This window comes from Sturnus vulgaris, chromosome 15 (assembly GCF_052056855.1).
Source record: "Sturnus vulgaris isolate bStuVul1 chromosome 15, bStuVul1.hap1, whole genome shotgun sequence".
Taxonomy (NCBI): domain Eukaryota; kingdom Metazoa; phylum Chordata; class Aves; order Passeriformes; family Sturnidae; genus Sturnus; species Sturnus vulgaris.
Window position 1 is genome coordinate 11,346,198 of NC_142257.1, and position 17,839 is coordinate 11,364,036.

General features: G+C 38.1%; 1 protein-coding gene across 15 annotated transcripts in view; it reads right to left on the reverse strand.

Moving 5' to 3' along the window:
• The window catches only part of RAPGEF6 (Rap guanine nucleotide exchange factor 6), a 128,750-nt gene that overhangs the window by 36,332 nt on the left and 74,579 nt on the right, over positions 1–17,839 (reverse strand). For all 15 annotated transcript variants that reach the window (XM_088173744.1, XM_088173743.1, XM_088173735.1 and 12 more), the window contains 9 exons: positions 13,574–13,705; positions 5,806–5,989; positions 4,764–4,900; positions 4,113–4,271; positions 3,733–3,885; positions 3,044–3,208; positions 2,032–2,139; positions 1,472–1,675; positions 685–793 (listed from right to left, as the gene is read on the reverse strand). In XM_088173744.1, coding sequence (XP_088029870.1) covers positions 685–793; positions 1,472–1,675; positions 2,032–2,139; positions 3,044–3,208; positions 3,733–3,885; positions 4,113–4,271; positions 4,764–4,900; positions 5,806–5,989; positions 13,574–13,705 — 1,351 coding nt within the window. The remainder of the gene's footprint in view (positions 1–684; positions 794–1,471; positions 1,676–2,031; positions 2,140–3,043; positions 3,209–3,732; positions 3,886–4,112; positions 4,272–4,763; positions 4,901–5,805; positions 5,990–13,573; positions 13,706–17,839) is intronic.

Sequence of the window (17,839 nt, forward strand, 5' to 3'; positions counted from 1 at the left end):
GAAAATCAATAGTGAACAATGGCAGGTAACTGGAGGAAGGAAATAGGAAAAGAAAACCATCAGAAGATACAGACACAACTATAGAGGAAGGAGTTATCCTGTGGACAATCTCCTTCTTTCTATAGCTTTTGTTATTCTGTTCCCCGAACAAGATGATGGAAAAGTAACAGATTATTTGACTGAGATTTTGAAGAGGTATTTAGGTGCTTATATTCATGATGGCAATTAAAAGCTAACATTTATATGCCATCCCACTTTTTATATCCCTTTTTCAATTATAAAGGTAATTTATCCTCTCTTTCTTACAGTCATTAAAGAAAGTTTTACAAAATCCCAGTCTTACACTTTTGCTGTTTCTTGGCAAAAATATTTTGATCCAGATCCCTTGGCTTTGTTTCAGCCCTATTGCGTGGAAGGACACAAAATCATCTTAAACAGTCATCTGACAATTTCTCAAGGAGTTGAAGAGCTGCCTGTGCTGGCTCTGTGCCACTCAACATGCAGCCCTTGGCACTTGATAACTTATCCAAGCAAACAGAGGCACAACAAGGGAAATTTTGCATAACTTCTCACATTAAGAGCAAGTTGGAAAAAAAAGGTGGAACCCTATTGCACTTATAAAGCCAGAAGAAGTGGAGTTTTTCCTTCACACATAAGGATATATCATATATAAAGTCTACTCACCAAAAATGTTTGTTTTTACAGTGATGGAGAGGTGTGTATTATTCTTTAAGATTTCCAGAGCTTTTACAAAGGTAATGTTCTCAAAATTCTGTCCATTTACTTCCATTATCTTTAAGAAATAAAAATTGGACTATTAGGAGAACATCTGTCTGACAGACTTACAAATACAAAGGTGATAATACGGGCACAATAAGAACTTCCCAGAAATTACCATATCATCTTTACAGCAGCTACAGAATGAAAACATTCCATGTAAAATAACTATTTTCATCACATCAGAAAAGCTATGCCCTGTAAATAAGTCAGGACTTCCATTTTTACTTGAAAAATGCTTTAAATAAGTTGATTTCCTATGGTATTAGGAACATTTTTGCAATTAATCAAAAATGGTGGATCATGAACCCACAGAGCTAATATTGCTTCAAAAGCTGAATTTGCACTGAGTATTCCACCTGCCTCAGTGAGCTGGGATCAAACACATTAGGTGATAATCAATCCCACAAAACAATTTGATGGTTTCAATGTAACCATATCTCCAATCAGAAAGTTTCAAAAAATAACCATAACTTGCTTTCTTTTCTCATTCTGTTTTTCAAATATTTAAATATTTTACATATTTTTAAAATTATTTAACAGAAACCCATTTAACAGATATAAATGGAAGCTGAGCTGTGCCATTCCCACACTTGCCAGTGGTTTGGTTTTAGTACTCAGCATAACATTTCTGTTGAGAACAATCAAGAGGTGGATGAAGCAGAACATTTTAAATTAATGCAATTGTTTCTACCTGATCACCACGCTTAAGTCCAGCTTCTGCTGCTTTACTGCCTATCTCCACAGTCTCTACAAAAATACCAAACCCCTTGTCACTGCCTCCAAGAAGGCTGAAAAACAGGGGAGAATCTCTGGAAGGTTTTTGCAGGGTGATTTGTCTCCACTTTGCTTTGGCAGCACAGGCAATATTCAGCAATCTGAGATGGCCTTTCATTTTCTGTTAACGCAGAAGACACAAAATGCAGTGCAATGTTTCTTTTATCAGAAATAGAAAAACAGTTAAGAAAAATACCCCAAGTGCCAGAAAATCGATTTCTTATGCCAGATTTTCAGATCTTACTAAATTAACCTTGTTCTCTTTTGCAGAAATGCAGAAACTCCTAAGTGAGTGCCATAGGTATTACTTTATATGGCCTTTATATCTCATTTATACTTAAGAACAAATATGTCCAATATTAAAAGCCACCTGTTAACTGTTACACTTAGAGACTACAGCCGTTAGGCACTGGTAACACTCGAAAATTGAGATATGTGGTACTAGAAAATGTGACACTCATTCTTTTTTGCTCCTACCGTATCTTCCAAGTTCTTTTCAAATTCTTCCAGGAATCGAGTCATGGCAGGATCTCCTTCAAAGTCATTAAAATGATTGTTCACCCATAGTAACACTACTCTGGTAACCTGTAAAAACAAAATATATTATGTATATATATACATATATAAAGGTACCTATGGTTCTTCTCCTATAAGCTTTAATCTATAAACACAGAGGAATACTTGGATACGGCAGAACAACACAAAGCACATTACTGTATCTGATAGGAAAAATAAATTTACACTTGAAATCATTTTCTCTTTCCCTTTATTTGTGAAAGCAAATGAAAAATTTAAAACTCAAGTATTTTTACACCTAAAAATACTGGCTACGTCACCCAGTACCTACTGGTGCACAAATCCATCTTCAGCTAAGTCTTCCTGACACTGTTCATAAAAATCACCTTTTAAAGCATCCTAATGATTTCTTTAAAGGAAGTTCTAGTTGTGATAATAAAAAGATTTCTTTTAAGAAATTTTAGTTAAATCCTCAGATTGCTTCTGTGAGTGCTACAGAGTCACTACCATTCATGATAAAGTCAGTCTGACAACAATATTATCTACCCATATTATAAAAAAATCTAAGTCTATAGCAGTTTCTCTTTTAAAATTATACAATTTCTGCTTTTGTTTGACGACACACTTCTCTGTATCTTTCCTTTTATTAATACCCAACAGTTGCCAAAATGAAAAGCATGGAAAGAGGTAAGAAGAAACGCAGTAACCACAGCAGACCCTGCACAACCTCATATTCAAAACATCTAGTGTTTTGACAGTACATTGGACTTCCTCAGCTCAGGGCTAGAACACATAAAAACATTGGCTAAGAAACATGATTTAAGTTCCAGTCTATCAAGGTTTTTCATGAATGTGCATGCAGTTAGATAGAGTGGAACCTGGTTTTATTTATCCTAGTTTATCAGCAATATGAAAAGGGATCAATTTAAATATATTTTCACCAGAAATATTAATCTCTTAAACTCCAACCAACCTTATCCCTGAGGCTATCCACTGTAAACCATTCCAAGAGTTTACTTCCAACTTCCAAGGGACTTGATAGAAATGTTCTGTATGTTAAAAGAAAATCTTCGATGTATGTTGGATCCACAATAGAATGTTCCTCTATTAAATGCATGATGAGTCTCTCGGGTGTTGCCTTAAAAAAGCAAATGAAAAAATAACTTATACCTCTCATCACCACCTCTCCCTAAAGAGTAATTCAACATAAACCCACATGAACAGTATAATCCCTTTAGAAAGTTCAGTTATGGCCAACTCAGGAGAACACACACCAACATATTTACATCAAATGCTCCTGCTTCTCAGTCCTGACCTTTTGCATAGGTTACACCTGGCTAAAACAATAGGTAACTTCCCTTAATTTTATTTTTTAGTAAGCAGTTTAAGTTCCTCTTTCAGATTACAAAAAAAAGGTCATAAAGACCACAAAGGCTTCTCCCAATACAAAACTCAATGCAAGTGTTGAACAGGTTACAATGTATGCAACTTTATTAGAGGGGAAATGGAAGTAAATTTGGAATATAATACACATTCCTTCCAGTCAAGTTTTTTGAGCTGACACAGACAAAACTGAGTATGTATACTAGATTCAAACTGAAATTGTATTTCTTTACTAATAAATAAAAGTTTAATAGATTAATGGAAAGCACAGAAAGAAACCTTGATAACTATGTGTCCTTTTCTGGTTCCACTGCGATCCAGCTCCCTGTGTTCCTTTACCATCACAATTTCTCCTTCTTCCTCCACTTTATGAGTGTTTTTTTCCACGTGGTTCAGAATCCTCCAGTAGTCTTGCTGGGCTATACACACGAACTGTCCCCAAGGACAACAACAGTGATTAAAGTATCTAACATATGAATGTATCCCCATCTTATCCCCATCTCCAGGCTAAACAACCCCAACTCTTCCAGTCTGCCCACAGCAGAGGGGCTCCAGCTCTTAGAGCACCTTTGTACCCTTCTCTGGACCTGTTCCAATCTGTTTTCTTTTATTAGATGCTTAAAAATAAGAAGTAGTTTTATATAGAACTGCAACCTTACCTGACAATCATCTACTTTGGTTCTGACCACTCCATTCATGTACTGCTTGTCCAGAGAGGGAGTAATCCCAAAACTATTTCCCATACAGAGACTCTCACTCTTCCCATCAGGATAGCTGATTTCTACTGTGCCATTTAAGATAACATACCAAGAATCAAGCTAAAGAAAGGAAAAAAAATTAAAAAGTGAAGCTTCAACAATTTTTGTAAGCTCTTATCTCAGAAAGGCTCATTCTTGTAGCCTCCAGTTTGTTGTCACCACCTCTCTGCAACATTTAATTCACCAAAACTGCACTAAAAGGCAAGAGATGGAGACTGAAAAAGGAATGCTTTTCAGCTTTCTTCACTCACTTCAGAACTGATTCTGGAGGGAGAAATGCTGATTAATAGATTGCTTTCTTAATAAGTAGGCTAATTGCTATGATATATTTGTACCATTTAGTGAAAATGAACATTCTTTCCCTGGGTACCCATTTAGTCACTACCAGAGGTGAGTCTACCTCATCCTTTCTTGGAGGGATGAACACAAAATGCCATTCCAGATGTCTTGATGCAAGCAGGAAGAGAGATTTCAAGATAGTGGTTCAGGACACCTATGTTGGGAGCCTGACTATTGAATGATTTAACACCTCTTCTGGAAGCAGTGACTTACTTCCTGGCCGTCTTCAAGTATGATGGCTCCTGCTTGCTCTACAACTTCAAATATCATCACTGAGCACAGTTCTCTCCTCACAGACATGGTCATGTTTGCAAAGGCAGGGAGTTGATGCATGAATTCCAATAATTGTTCTGTTGGACAAAGGAAACGTTGGTATGATGACTGCAAGGACTAGGGTTTCCTTGGATTCCTTACTCTCCACAAGTATATTAAACTCCAGTTAAATTCATTTGGAAATTGTTCAGTGATGTTATACTTCCCAGTAGTGCCTGTGGCTAAAAGAGCCCAGTGTGCAGTCTGTCATCAACAACCAGAACTCAGCTCCACAGCCTTGCTTGTGCTCTGATTGACTCTCAGGGCAGCAGTCTAGTTAAGAGTAAAAGCACTTCAGCTTTAAACATTTAGAAAAATTAAACATACCCCTAGGTACAGTAATTATAAGCTAGACAGGAGCATGAAATGATTTTCCAGTGTTCAGAGCCACAATCTGAAGTACAGCAGAAAGTAGATTTTGCTATTGAAATTCATGCCAATTTCTTGTTAAAACTGCAGTAAATTATCTTCATTTTAACTGTTTTGCAGTTTACAGTTAAGTATTCTTATACTCAGTAATAGTATGCTCTATTTAATAAAAAAAATAAATATTTAATATTAAATAAATAATTTAAAAAAAATAAATATTTAATAATAAAAAAATTGCTATTTAATAACTACTTCAAGAGTTTCAGGCAGTCAAAAATTACCTTGCTACCTGTCCCATTACATCAATGCATACAATAACTGTAAAACCTACATCTTGAGCATCAGAAAGACTGCTGTTCAAAGTACTTGGATTCTCAGAACAAATACTCTCTCAGATAGCAAGAGAAGACATAATTCAATTAAGAGTATCAACAGATCAAAGGGAGACATCATTCAGTTATTAAGATATACACTGAACATTAACGCATTAAACAGTTTTCGGTTATGTTTCTCTTACAGATATTATATGAAGTAGCCTTATGTAAATTTTACTACTGTATTTTTTTCTCCTCACCAATGTCATCATCAGTTTTATCTGCAGGCTCTTTCTCAAGGCACTCTCGGACAACATCTCGCCCTAGAAGTGGATCAGAAGTTCTGTCAATATCTTCATCCTCCTCTTCTTCTTCATCTTCAGAGTCTACAGGTGCTTCTGGAAGACCCGTTAAATCAACATCTCCCATCTCACTTTCTGTAGCCTACAAAGAAAACATCAATCAGACAGAGTTCAGTGTCCTCAGTTCAATGATTTATGGCCTGAGGTAGCCAATTTAAAAATATTAAATTCTGTGACCAACAAGTCTAACTAGAATCTCTCACAGCTCTCTTTCTGAACACTGAGGAAAACATGTTATGCTGAAATCAAGCATTTATTCTTCCTTGTGAATTCATGCAACATTGTTTTTTCCAATTTGAGTCTGGAGTATTAAGAAAATAATAATATAGTTTAGCAATACCATTGGTTACCCAATGTCTGTGGACACATTTCTACTGTCAGTAATGGATGGCAACAGAGACATCACACAGAGCAGACATACAAGACAATGGTGAACGAGAACAAAATACCAGCAGCAAAAACCAGAATCACATAGGAATCACTTGCACTAATTCCTTCAGTACAGTTTAAATGATGTAATGGCATGAAAATACATTTCCAAACAGATGGAATGGGAAGAAAAATAGTTTCAAATTCTCAATTTCTACAGAGTAGTTGCTCAGTCACTTTTTTTAAAGCTTAAGCCAGAATGCAAACCATTTTTCTGTTTAAATTCAGAAATTTGAATAAGATGTGTCTCTGAAAAGTATAAGGCAATTATACAGAAACTTGCAGAAAATTGAGTTTGTTTTTAAATGACCACATTTACAACATTCACTTTCACTTTGAAGCAATCCTTGAGATTTTAGAAAAACATTGAACTAAGGCATCATGTACCCTGCATGTTCACAAAACATCCGAAATAAAGGATGAATTTGAACACTGTAATGGGGCAGAGCACAGCTTCTTTGGACAACCTGTACCAGTGTCTCAAAACCCTCACCATAGGCAAGATTTTCTTCCCTATATTCAAGTTTAATCTACCTTTTTCAGTTTCCTTGTCACTAGAGGACATGGTAAAAAAGTCTTTCTAATAAATCTGCTTTAAGTATTGACAGAGTGCAATAAGGTATCCCTGAGGCCTTATTCTCTTTTCTCCAGTCTCTGGGAGTTTCACATGACTGCCACAACTACCAGATGGAGACTGCCTCCACAGTTCCATCGGACAAGTCCTTCAGGACCCTGTGATGCATTGCCTTGGGTCCCATGGACACATATACGTGGTCTCAAACACGACCTTCTCTTCACACGGGAAGGAGTCCGTTCCCCCAGTCCCTGCCTTGATGTTCAGGGAGTGGAGAAATGTGGGAAGAGAACCTGTGAAAACTGAGACAAAAATTGCCAAGTGCCTCAGCCTTCTCCATGTCATCAGCTCTCCTGCCTTATTTAGTGGGGGAGTGAAGCAAAATATCTCTCTGGTTTTTTGATTTTTTTTTTAGTAACGTACCTCTAGAAGCCTTTCTGGTTTTTGCCACATCCCTTGCCAAATCCAGCTACAAATCGAACCTTATCATTCCTGATCCCAACCCTACACATTAAGGCAGTGCTCCTTATATTCCTCCCAGGACACATGTCCCTGATTCCACTCTATGCATCTCCTTCTTGTGCTTCATTTTGACCAGAAGGTCCTTACTTGGTCACTGCTCTCCTGCTCTTACGGCCTCATATAAAACAATATTGACTTTATGTTATTTAAACACACCAGACTGCACTGTCTCCATGCTGATGTGAGCTCCAATACCTGCACAGAGGAACAGCTTTGTCTTCCTATACCAGAAAAAAAATACTGGGGTTTATATATAACTTTGGGCCTTGGAGCTTGTCCTCATTTTGGTCATTAGCCAGCAAATCTAATAAATAAAGCTTAAATGATTTCAAAATGTATATGTCTTTCAGAGGAGGGTAACAATATAGAGAGGGTTAAATCTGTTTTACATTACATCACTTTACTGGCTTCTGTAGCTCACATTAACAATTTTGGAATTAAGCCCAAGTGCAAATTGTACTTGGAGAGTCTCAGCAGCACATGATCAGTACAGCCTTTTATTCAAGGACTTTTCTAGCATTTCTTCATCTAAATAGCCACAATTTATATCAACTGCTCCATGCTAAGACAAACAGCAGCACCAATTCTCACTTTGGTAAGCCACTGTAAACCAGAAAAACTGAGGCTACAGGCTCTACCAAATTTTTCATAACCTATATAGGAAAACAGACAAATCAACTCCTTTCTTGATAAGTAAGTTATGTTTTGATCAAACTATGAAATAGGAGCGGGTCCTCCAACTATGTTTCAAAGATTCTGTGCACATGGTTGACAGAATGCTGGCAGGCCAGACAGTGCTGGAAGGAACAGGAAGGATTTTGCTCATAAAGCCATCTGCAGAAGTAGCTGCTCTTCCCAACCACGATTCTCTAGCTGTTGCCATTATCAAATATAAAAATCACTCCTAAAACAAATATTTATGAACTACTGATGTACAAAAGGAAACTAGAAGCTGCAATCCTCAAATCTCAGACAAATATGGATTTCTGTGATCAGGTCCTTGATACAAGGGTATCTACTGAAATCCACATTCTTGATAATTATTTTATAGATAATCCATTTTAATATCAAAGCCTTCACCACAACTGGAATTACTGCTGGACAATGATGTTGCTGCCGCCAAAGAAGACATATTCCCAAAGTGATAAATGAGGAATTTTGAATGAAATTAAAGGAGAGAGAACCTTTCAGCACAGAAATAAACAGGTAGGAAAAGATTAATGCAAACTAGGTGGTTACTGAGAGAAGATGATTGGCAGGTATTGATACAAGAAACTCATTTCTGAGAGTAGAGGTGAGACCCTGTCCAACCACAACTAGAGATACAACCTCAATTCCTTGTGTGACTCTGGCTGCACACCTTAAACCCTGGCCCATTGTCTTGGGTTGCAATGCAGGATGTGACCGGACCTGTGTATTCTATCACCATCTGTTGAAACTAGGTAGGGCAGTGATCCTTATCTCTGTGGAAGATATTCTCTGCTAATGACCCATCTGTTAAAACCAGGTGGAGCAGTCATCTTTACCTTTTCCACAACCCATTCTTCCTCCAGGAAGATATCATCTGTTAATGGGTCATTGAATCCCACTGCATGACTGATAAAATTACATCATCCCATTGGGAGATGCTCCAGCCAGGGGGAAGAGCCAAGCCTTTCCTACCTAGATAAAATCTAAGATTCGGAACACAAAAGCAGCCTTTTTCCACTGGATTCCAGAGGAAAACCAGACCCTGCTACATCATCACTGGACCTTCAGAGGAAAACTGCACCCTCCTACAGGACCACTGCTTCAACTGAACCACATCTGTCATCTAGGAGGACTGCAGCCACCATTTAATTGGACTGTTACTAACACCCTGACTGATGGGGTGTCAGGTTGTATTCTAACTCTGTCAGTGGTTTTGGGTTTGTTCTCTATAATACTGTATTTCTATTTTAATTTTCCTAGTAAAGAACTGTTATTCCTATTCCCATATCTTTGCCTGAGAGCCCCTTAATTTTAAAATTATAATAATTTGGAGAGAGGGGGCTTACATTCTCCATTTTAGAAAGAGGCTCCTGCCTTTCTTGGCAGACACCTGTCTTTCAAACCAAGACACCCATAAAAGGGCAAAAAAAAGATGTTTTCCCTATGTAATACCTGTTGAATTTTTTTCCCCATGGACTCCTGTAACAGGTCACAGCAGCTATACAAGCTTGCATTTCAACTGCTGTATGCACAACCAAACAGCCTCCCCTACTTCCAGCTGAAGACCATGGTACTGAAACTAAACATACTTTCAGATAGGGATTGAAAGAAAAAAAAAATTTAAAATCCCCTTCAAGCAAGAAGTTACTTCAAAAATTGTAGGGAATAACTTACTTTTTCTTTCTATAATTAAAAAAGGTCTGCAGCGCAACAGAAAGACAACTGCTCTGCAGTATTCTAAGCAAGCTGGAATTTGCAACACACACATTTGAACATTTTGGTGTCCATGTTTCAGACACCAAATACTAAAATCTCCAACAGGGAATAGCAATAGTACAGGAAAAGAGAGAAAAACATACATTTTCACTCTTTTTCACAACTAAATCAGTATTTAGCACAATGCCTCCACAGCAGAGGTTACAGGCATGAATTTTCTTCTGCTGATATCACCTTCATCATTTCCTGTTTAATGGGAAATGGGCTTTATGCTGGACTGAAAGGCAGCTGGAACAAGTGAAACCTCATTTCAACATTATTGATGAATGAAGTGTACCCAAATGAAGAGAAAATTTTTACATATCCTAACAAAACATTGTTTCATTATTTTCTAATCATGTTTTCAGATTCTGAAATGATGTTTGTACAACTTACTAAAAAAATTCCTGTTAAGACCATTAATTCAAAAGGTCATTTCAAGGCTACATTAATCAAAATTATTCAGAATATTAGTGACACTAATGATATTCCTAAAGAGTTTGGCATGTGAAGCTTGGAATGATACATATTAAGCTGACTGCAAAAGCAAAGCACCGTTTTCCAAATACTTAATAAAAAGCTATATTTTGTTGTACCAAAAATGCTTTCAATTATTGCATCAACACATCACCTACTCAAAACCTACTCAAAATGTAGGTTTATTACATATCAAGGATATTCTCCACCTTCATAATACGATGAATATTGGGGAAAATCACTTTTCTTTTTTGTGATTTCAAAATCTGTCTATATTAATGTGTTGCTGCAATATAACACTGTGTTAAATATTGTGCGATGGCATTATTACGCAATATCTATTACTAAGCAATATCTAGTGATCACTTACAGATTTGTGACAAACAGTAAGAGAATTCTCCAACACTAACTGTTACAGCTACTTCAATAAAACCCATAAAATACATAAATGCAGATAAAAGACATCTTTTAACCAGTTACTACTTGCATATTAGGCATATATGAACGAGATACTAAAAATTCTCTTGAAAAAAGAGAGAAAATCACTATGCGTTGTTGAGGATTTTTCCCCCTCATGACATGTCTGTAGCATGTAGCCTTCTCTTCACCCAGAGCTTAACAAATGTTTGATTCTCTTAATGCTATCTTACACAGTTAATGTCACTGTAGCTCTGATCATACATTGTTGTAAAATTATCTTTCAAGATCTCACTCGAGTTTGACAGTGGTGAACTGCCTCACCATTAACCTAGCCAGCCAGGAATTCTCTAACAGATGTCCTCATTTCCTTCAGGATGCAAAATCAGATACGTGAATGTCACTGAAAAAGAAATTCTTACCTGAAAAGTCCTAACTCCTAAAAATAAATATAAAATCTGCAGTCATTTTCACATTAATCATTCCTTAGCGTACAAAATATCTAGCACCACGGTTTATTTGCTACAGTGCATATAAATATGTTACTCCATCTTTTCTTTTATTTACATAATTTTTATGTATTTAGTAATTATACTCTTTTGTCATTTATGGATGAGCAGATATAAGGCAACTACCCGCATATGACAGAGAGTACTCACTTATTACAAGATACCCTTGCTAGGGTGATATCTTTGTTATCAATAATATCTATTAAGTGCTTTTTACTTGGAGCAACCTCTCCAAACTACTCAGGCAGGCAACTCGAGCAACCTGCAGCGATGGCCTCGAAATGCCTTTTCAAGTGCTAGTGTCTGTGCAGCTGTAGGATCTGTGACACTCTCAACCCTAACCTAGGCCTAATGGCAGCTTGTCAGTGGGGCTGAGATCCCCATCACCATGGCTGGTCCAGATAGGAAAGGTGTAGGAAATATTGTGACACTGCTGCATTCACCTTGGCAGGCCTTTTCCAGCCCCAGTGTTCCTGGAGCTGTAGGCTCTTTAACTGTCAATCCTAACCCAAACCTAACATCAATTCTGATGTAGTTTTGATTCAGAAAATATAAAAGAGTAAGATAATCAAGATACAAAACACATCTTGCAGTACAGCCTCTCAGAAATAATAGAAGTCATGAAGCATCTTGGAGAGACTCTCTCAAGGATGCCAGCTACTCCTGATCTAGCTAGCAGCACGCAAATCTAAAGAGTAGTAAGGTTGTAGATTAAATAGGACAAAAATGCAGAGATACTAAAGTGTTCTAAAGTAATTTTTGCTTTAATGTCTTATTTTTCAAGTTTTCAAGTACAGCAATATATTGCTGTAAACAGATATCATTAATCTCTTTCCAGTATAGAAATAATATTTCTAAGCAGCAGCTAAAGAAAAGGGACAGGTATCTAAAACCAAGTTAAACCTACACCATGCTCAACAACTGCTCTACACTCTTGTCCTAGGGTGATGTTATGGTGTTTGTATCTCTAATCGTGTGTTCTGATTATGTTTGGTATTATGTCCTGTGCTTCCAGGACTGACTCTGAAAGTGAAGCTTTGTTTTGTCTTGTTATCAGCCGGCTCACCTCCCCCATGGTCTATGTTTAGGAGAGGTTTTAGCTCGGCTTGCTTGCTTGCTTGCTTGCTTGCCTGCTTGCTCGCTTCTGCCTCTTTTTCTTTCCTTTGCTTTGCCCTTGCTTTTTGCTTATTAGTTAGTTCAGCTAGGCAGTCCAACTTTTTCCCTGGACTGTTTTCTTTTCCACCCCGTCCCCTCCCTCTCCTGGATACCATCTGAACCTGTTCTGGACGGGGACCTGGGAAACCCCAAGAAACACCGGGAGTCTACACTTTGTCACCTGCAGCAGTCATTCCCCAGCTCCAGAGACTGATAACTGGGCGACCACTCGCCGGAGAGACTGAGTTTGTAGTCCCTTCAGAACGGTGAAAGAGGTTTTTTGTCAGCTGGTGTTGTTTTTTTTTTTCGCTGTGCTGGGGAGTGTTTTGCTTGTTAAATAAACAGGTTTTTTCTCCCACTCTTCTCTGAGGAAATTCTTCCCGAACCCGGGGGGGGGGGGGGGGGGGGGCGGGGGGAAGGAGTCGTGGGGTTTGCTGTTTGGGTGTTCCTTCTGGAGGTTTTCCCCCAAATTTGCCCAAAACCAGGACAACTCTGTATTGTAACTTAGAAGTGGACTGCAACTTAGAAGTGGAAAACCTGTGAAATTACTGATCAACACAAACCCAAGATAAGCCCCCTCATCAACCAGAACATAAACACCCATGAAACAAACTCTGTGATATGACACAAGACAAGTAACTTATTAAACGTATTATCAGTAAACAAATGAAGCTACCTCTGGCTTTCAGTCAACTTCTACTCTCAGGAAGCCACACTAGAATTGCCACAGTCAATTAGTGCAAAGTGAGTTTATTACCACACTTCTGTTTGCAGAACAGAACATCTGCTAATAGCAATAAATACAAATAATCAAGGATAGTATTGGATACACCAGGCTGATTTCAAGAGATTTGTTCCATTTCAGACAGGAAAATAATCCCATGAATCAACAAATAATACTTTTAAAAACCACAGCATACTTGGTGGTACAGAAAGATGTGAAAAGCAACAAAAAGAACCTTACAAGAAGCTTGTTGCATTTCTCTGTCTGTGGGAGTGGTGAGTCCCACGGGCAGCACACGGATAGGTGGAAACATCAAGAGGGTTTTACCCAGTCTTGGATAAAGGGTCATTCTTCCTGTTTATGGAATAGTTTTAAAGTCAAGAAAGGAAAACTATGAAACCAAAGCAGTCTTACCTGATAAATATCAGACAGGCTGCTGCTCCCAGAGTCACTGGCAATGCTACAACCTGACTGGCTTGAAGGGACGTGTGTCACCTGAGGATGAGGATTGTCGGTGAGATGCATCTTGGTAAGGTCAGCTGGAAGCTGTAAATAAAATTAATTTGGGGAAAGGCAGTAAAAAGAAAGGAAAACAAGATGTGCAAGTCTGATTTGAAGACAAAGTTTTTTATAAAATTTTGGTTACACATTTAAATTTGTGTTTGAATTGTTGAATTATTGAACCAAAACCAAACAGAATTTGAACCTGTAACTTGACATACATCTTGAGAAAAAGCTAGTTTAGACTAAGCTGACCCAATCACACTTCACATTTCATAAAATTGATGGAAAACAATGCACCTTTCTATAAAACAAAGGTCTGGGATATTTACAGCTAAGTGACATACCCAGCTAAGATGACAAATATATGATGCTGGGCAAACAGTCCACAGTATTTAACCTTAGCTGACGTTGCAATCTGTTATGAAGAAGCAGGATTCCTATTTATAAGTTCAATTTATGCACCTTAATTCAGGAATAAGCTTTAGAAAATATCAGTGTAGAACAAAAGGTACTGTAAACTAAACAAAATGTTTGGTCTATAAAGGGCTTTGAATTTTCTTTGAAGAAATGAGAACACAGAAATAGTATTAGGCATTTTGGCTACAGCTATGTACATAGCATCCCTATTTTATAAATCTATCTGTAAATATATGTGAAGATATTTAAATTTTAGTGCATTACTCAAGTTCACAAACATATTCTTTCTACTGAAAAAAAACCAGCAGTAGCTTTTAAAGACTCAGAGCTGGATGGGATACTGTCAAATAAACAGTCCTTTAATTCACCCACTTGTTTATTTTTTGTCACATATATTTATTTTTAAAGCATTAAAATTTAAAGTTTAATATTTAATTTTTTCAATTATACTCAACTATATGAAAAGCACATTGTATCAAAAAATCATAGATTCTCACTCACTAAGTGCTTTTATCATTTTTAAATTATACAACTTATGTACTATTTCTTTAACAAAAAAGTTCTGATGCAGAAAAAGTCCAAAACTACTCCCACAGCATCAACTGTAGTCATCAAAATGAAAAGATTTCTTCTGTAAAACAAACCAAATTCCATGCAATCGTGTCAGCTACTAGATATTCAGTCCTACAAATTAAAGGACAATACTGGAAAATACTCTCGAGTTGGTATCAACTTTATAAATACTGGCTAAACTTAAGAGAAGTGATAAATAAGTTCTGATTTAGCATCACAATTCCATGTCCATTATTTGAAAAGCACACAAGAGAAGTACTTCACCAAATACCAGTTCATATATTTTCTGAAAATATAGGTGACACCACCTATGTTTTCAGAAACCAAACCTTCCCCACACCTATGAAAAAAAAAAAGACCCTCTGACATATGCAACATAATTTTCCTATCAATATTGTGATAGGGAGCATAGGGGCAGCTTGCATCCCTTGCAACTTCCAATGACATTCTCATTGCAATCACTACTCAAACACAACAATCCATATGGGCTATGAAAGAAAACACTGCTCTTCCTCACAATCCTAATTTTTACCTTATTCTAGCTTTGTTTTTTCCTAACAAAAGAAAGTATAAAATATCCAACCTGTAAATTCATACCTATGGTCACATGAAAATGACAAAGTCTGAAAAGCAAAAGTTTGCTAAACTTCCAGAAAATCACAAAAAAACCCCATCCAAGCAGTAGTGGGAAGAAAGGGGGTCAGCAGAATAACGGTTAGGGAACTTAAGTTGTAGTGAACTTGATCTAAATACAAAGGAAATGCAACACTTTAAAATCTATGTTTAGCCACCAGAAAAAGTTTTACAGGCTGAAAATAATTATTTTCAGGATTTGAGAACAGGAAAAATGTCAAAGCACTCAGGTGACAAAATTCAATCCAGTGGCCAACAGGCAACCTCTCTGTCAGCACATGGGGAAGAGCTGACATACACCAAGATGTGACCTCTCATCTACAACAAAATGTGCAATAGTTAAGCTGAAATTTGATTCCGATTTAATTCTGGTCTGGAACACTGGCTGGTTATTTTTGGAATCCAAACGGCACACTGCCGACAGAAGCCATTTCTGTGCAGCACACAGAAGAGCACTCTCCAGGCTCCGCTTCCAATGGGCATGAGGCAGGAAGCATCACATTCTCCTCCCTAAAGCCTTGGACAACTGGACATTGGTCAAGGCACCAACGTTTCGCCGATGACACCTGCAGTGTGGATGGAGGATATTCCTGTGCTGTGGCAGCACTCACAGCGAGCAGCCTGTGCTGCAGGGTGACCCTGCTCCTGGAGCACCCCGCAGTGTCCCAGCCACACTCCCAGCCACAATCCAACAGAGGTAAAGCACCACTTCCCAGGGAGGTCACATCCACCAGCACTGTGGCACTCATTGGCAAATGGACAGGGCAAGGCAGCTGGCAGTTGCTGGGATGCTGAAGGTCAGTGGAACTGAAACATCCAAGAGTTTTAGGAAATTACAGAACAAATCAGCCCACATAGATTCATTGCCTCTAGCTAAAGACCACAGGTTTGCTGCAAACTCTTCAGCCTGTCCCCACCTTTATAACCTCCCTATTCCAACAAACTGTTCCAACTTCAGCTCCAATCTTTTTGTCCATGATCAAATCTCATGCTGACTGTGGTAACACAGACACAAGGAAATCTAAGCTCTCTTCTCTCCAGATTCCCAAACCTTCAGAACCGTTCCAGTAAAACAGTGAGCAGGACCAAGAGTAGAACTAATTCTGCAGGATTTCCCAGGAGAACAACGGCAGGTGCTTCCCTTTACCAACAACTGATGCTGTTAAAGCCTGTTCTGGCTCAAAGACATCCCAGCACCCACACATACACACTGCCACCTACAGTTTGTCTTTTCTAATTCATTTGAGATTTTAAGATTCTTGTGATGAACACTGTTTTCTCTACCTAGACTGAGAAGTGGGGCTCCACCTAGTCTAGTGGAAGGTGTCCCTGTCCATGGCAGGGGCTTGGGACAAGATGAGCTTTTAGGTCCCTCCCAACACAAACCATTCTGTGATTCTGTAATTCTAAGTACCGATGGAACAAGACATGGTTCCCAAAATAAACAAGTTGTGCATATTGGTTATATCAGGCTGTGTGTAATTTTCACAGAAACCCACTGATGACCACTCAAAGCACTGCCAGCCTTCCCAAAGGAGTATTTCTAAACAACTAATTAATCAAAACTGCTCTTCAGTGCCCCTGCCAGCAGTCCCCTTCACTTCCATCACCTATAAAGCAATGGTTATATATGACATTCCTGCTGGACTCTGCAATATATTCTTGCAAAAGACATTTAATGCAAGTTAGATGCAAGGAAACATCACAAGACCTCTTTAAATTTGAGAGAGAGAAAAGGTTTATTTGAGAAAAGCGACCTTTAAAGTACTCTACTCCTACTCGACTCTATCTCCAAAAATAAATCACAGCTTCTGTCTTTTGTATACCATTTTTATTACCCACAGTGATTGTTCTTTCTGGCAGAGCTCACTAGACAGCAAGATACAGAGAGGATGTTTCTGTACCAACATGACAGCAGACACAGGAAGTTCTTGCTGGTTGTGGCCTGGAAGTTGCTGGAAGTGATATAAAATTGTCTCAAGTATTGGTGACTAAGACTTTTTTTTCTGAAACTTAGAAACTCTTGTTACAAGAGCACCAGTATCTGGAAAAATCCTGCATTGGGAAACAAGGTCCACATAGCAATGTTCAACTATGCCCATATTAGATGCTTTTGGATGCAGATGTTTCTATCTGCAATATCTTCCGGCTAATTGTGTGCCCCAGCACCCTCAGACATAAAAACCCCAAACATCCACAACATTCTGATAAACACTCCAACAGACTACTTAGTTGCACTTTAAACCACAACAATTTCATTTTTTCACAAGAAGGGATAATCTAGAATTGCAATATAAGTGCATCTGACATGTTGGCACAGCCTGTCCCTGCATGAGTGCCAGCACAGCCTTGAGACTGACCTTTCCCAACAAAGGGATATTTAGGAATAAACCCCCCCACTGAAATATCACACTGCAATTCAGAACTGCACCAGAGAGAAAGTTAAGAAAATAGAAATTATTGTTGGCATAGCCACCTACAGCTCTGCAACTCCGCTGAGTCAGGAAAACACGGTGATTACACCAAAAACTCCTGGATCAACAAGGATTTTTT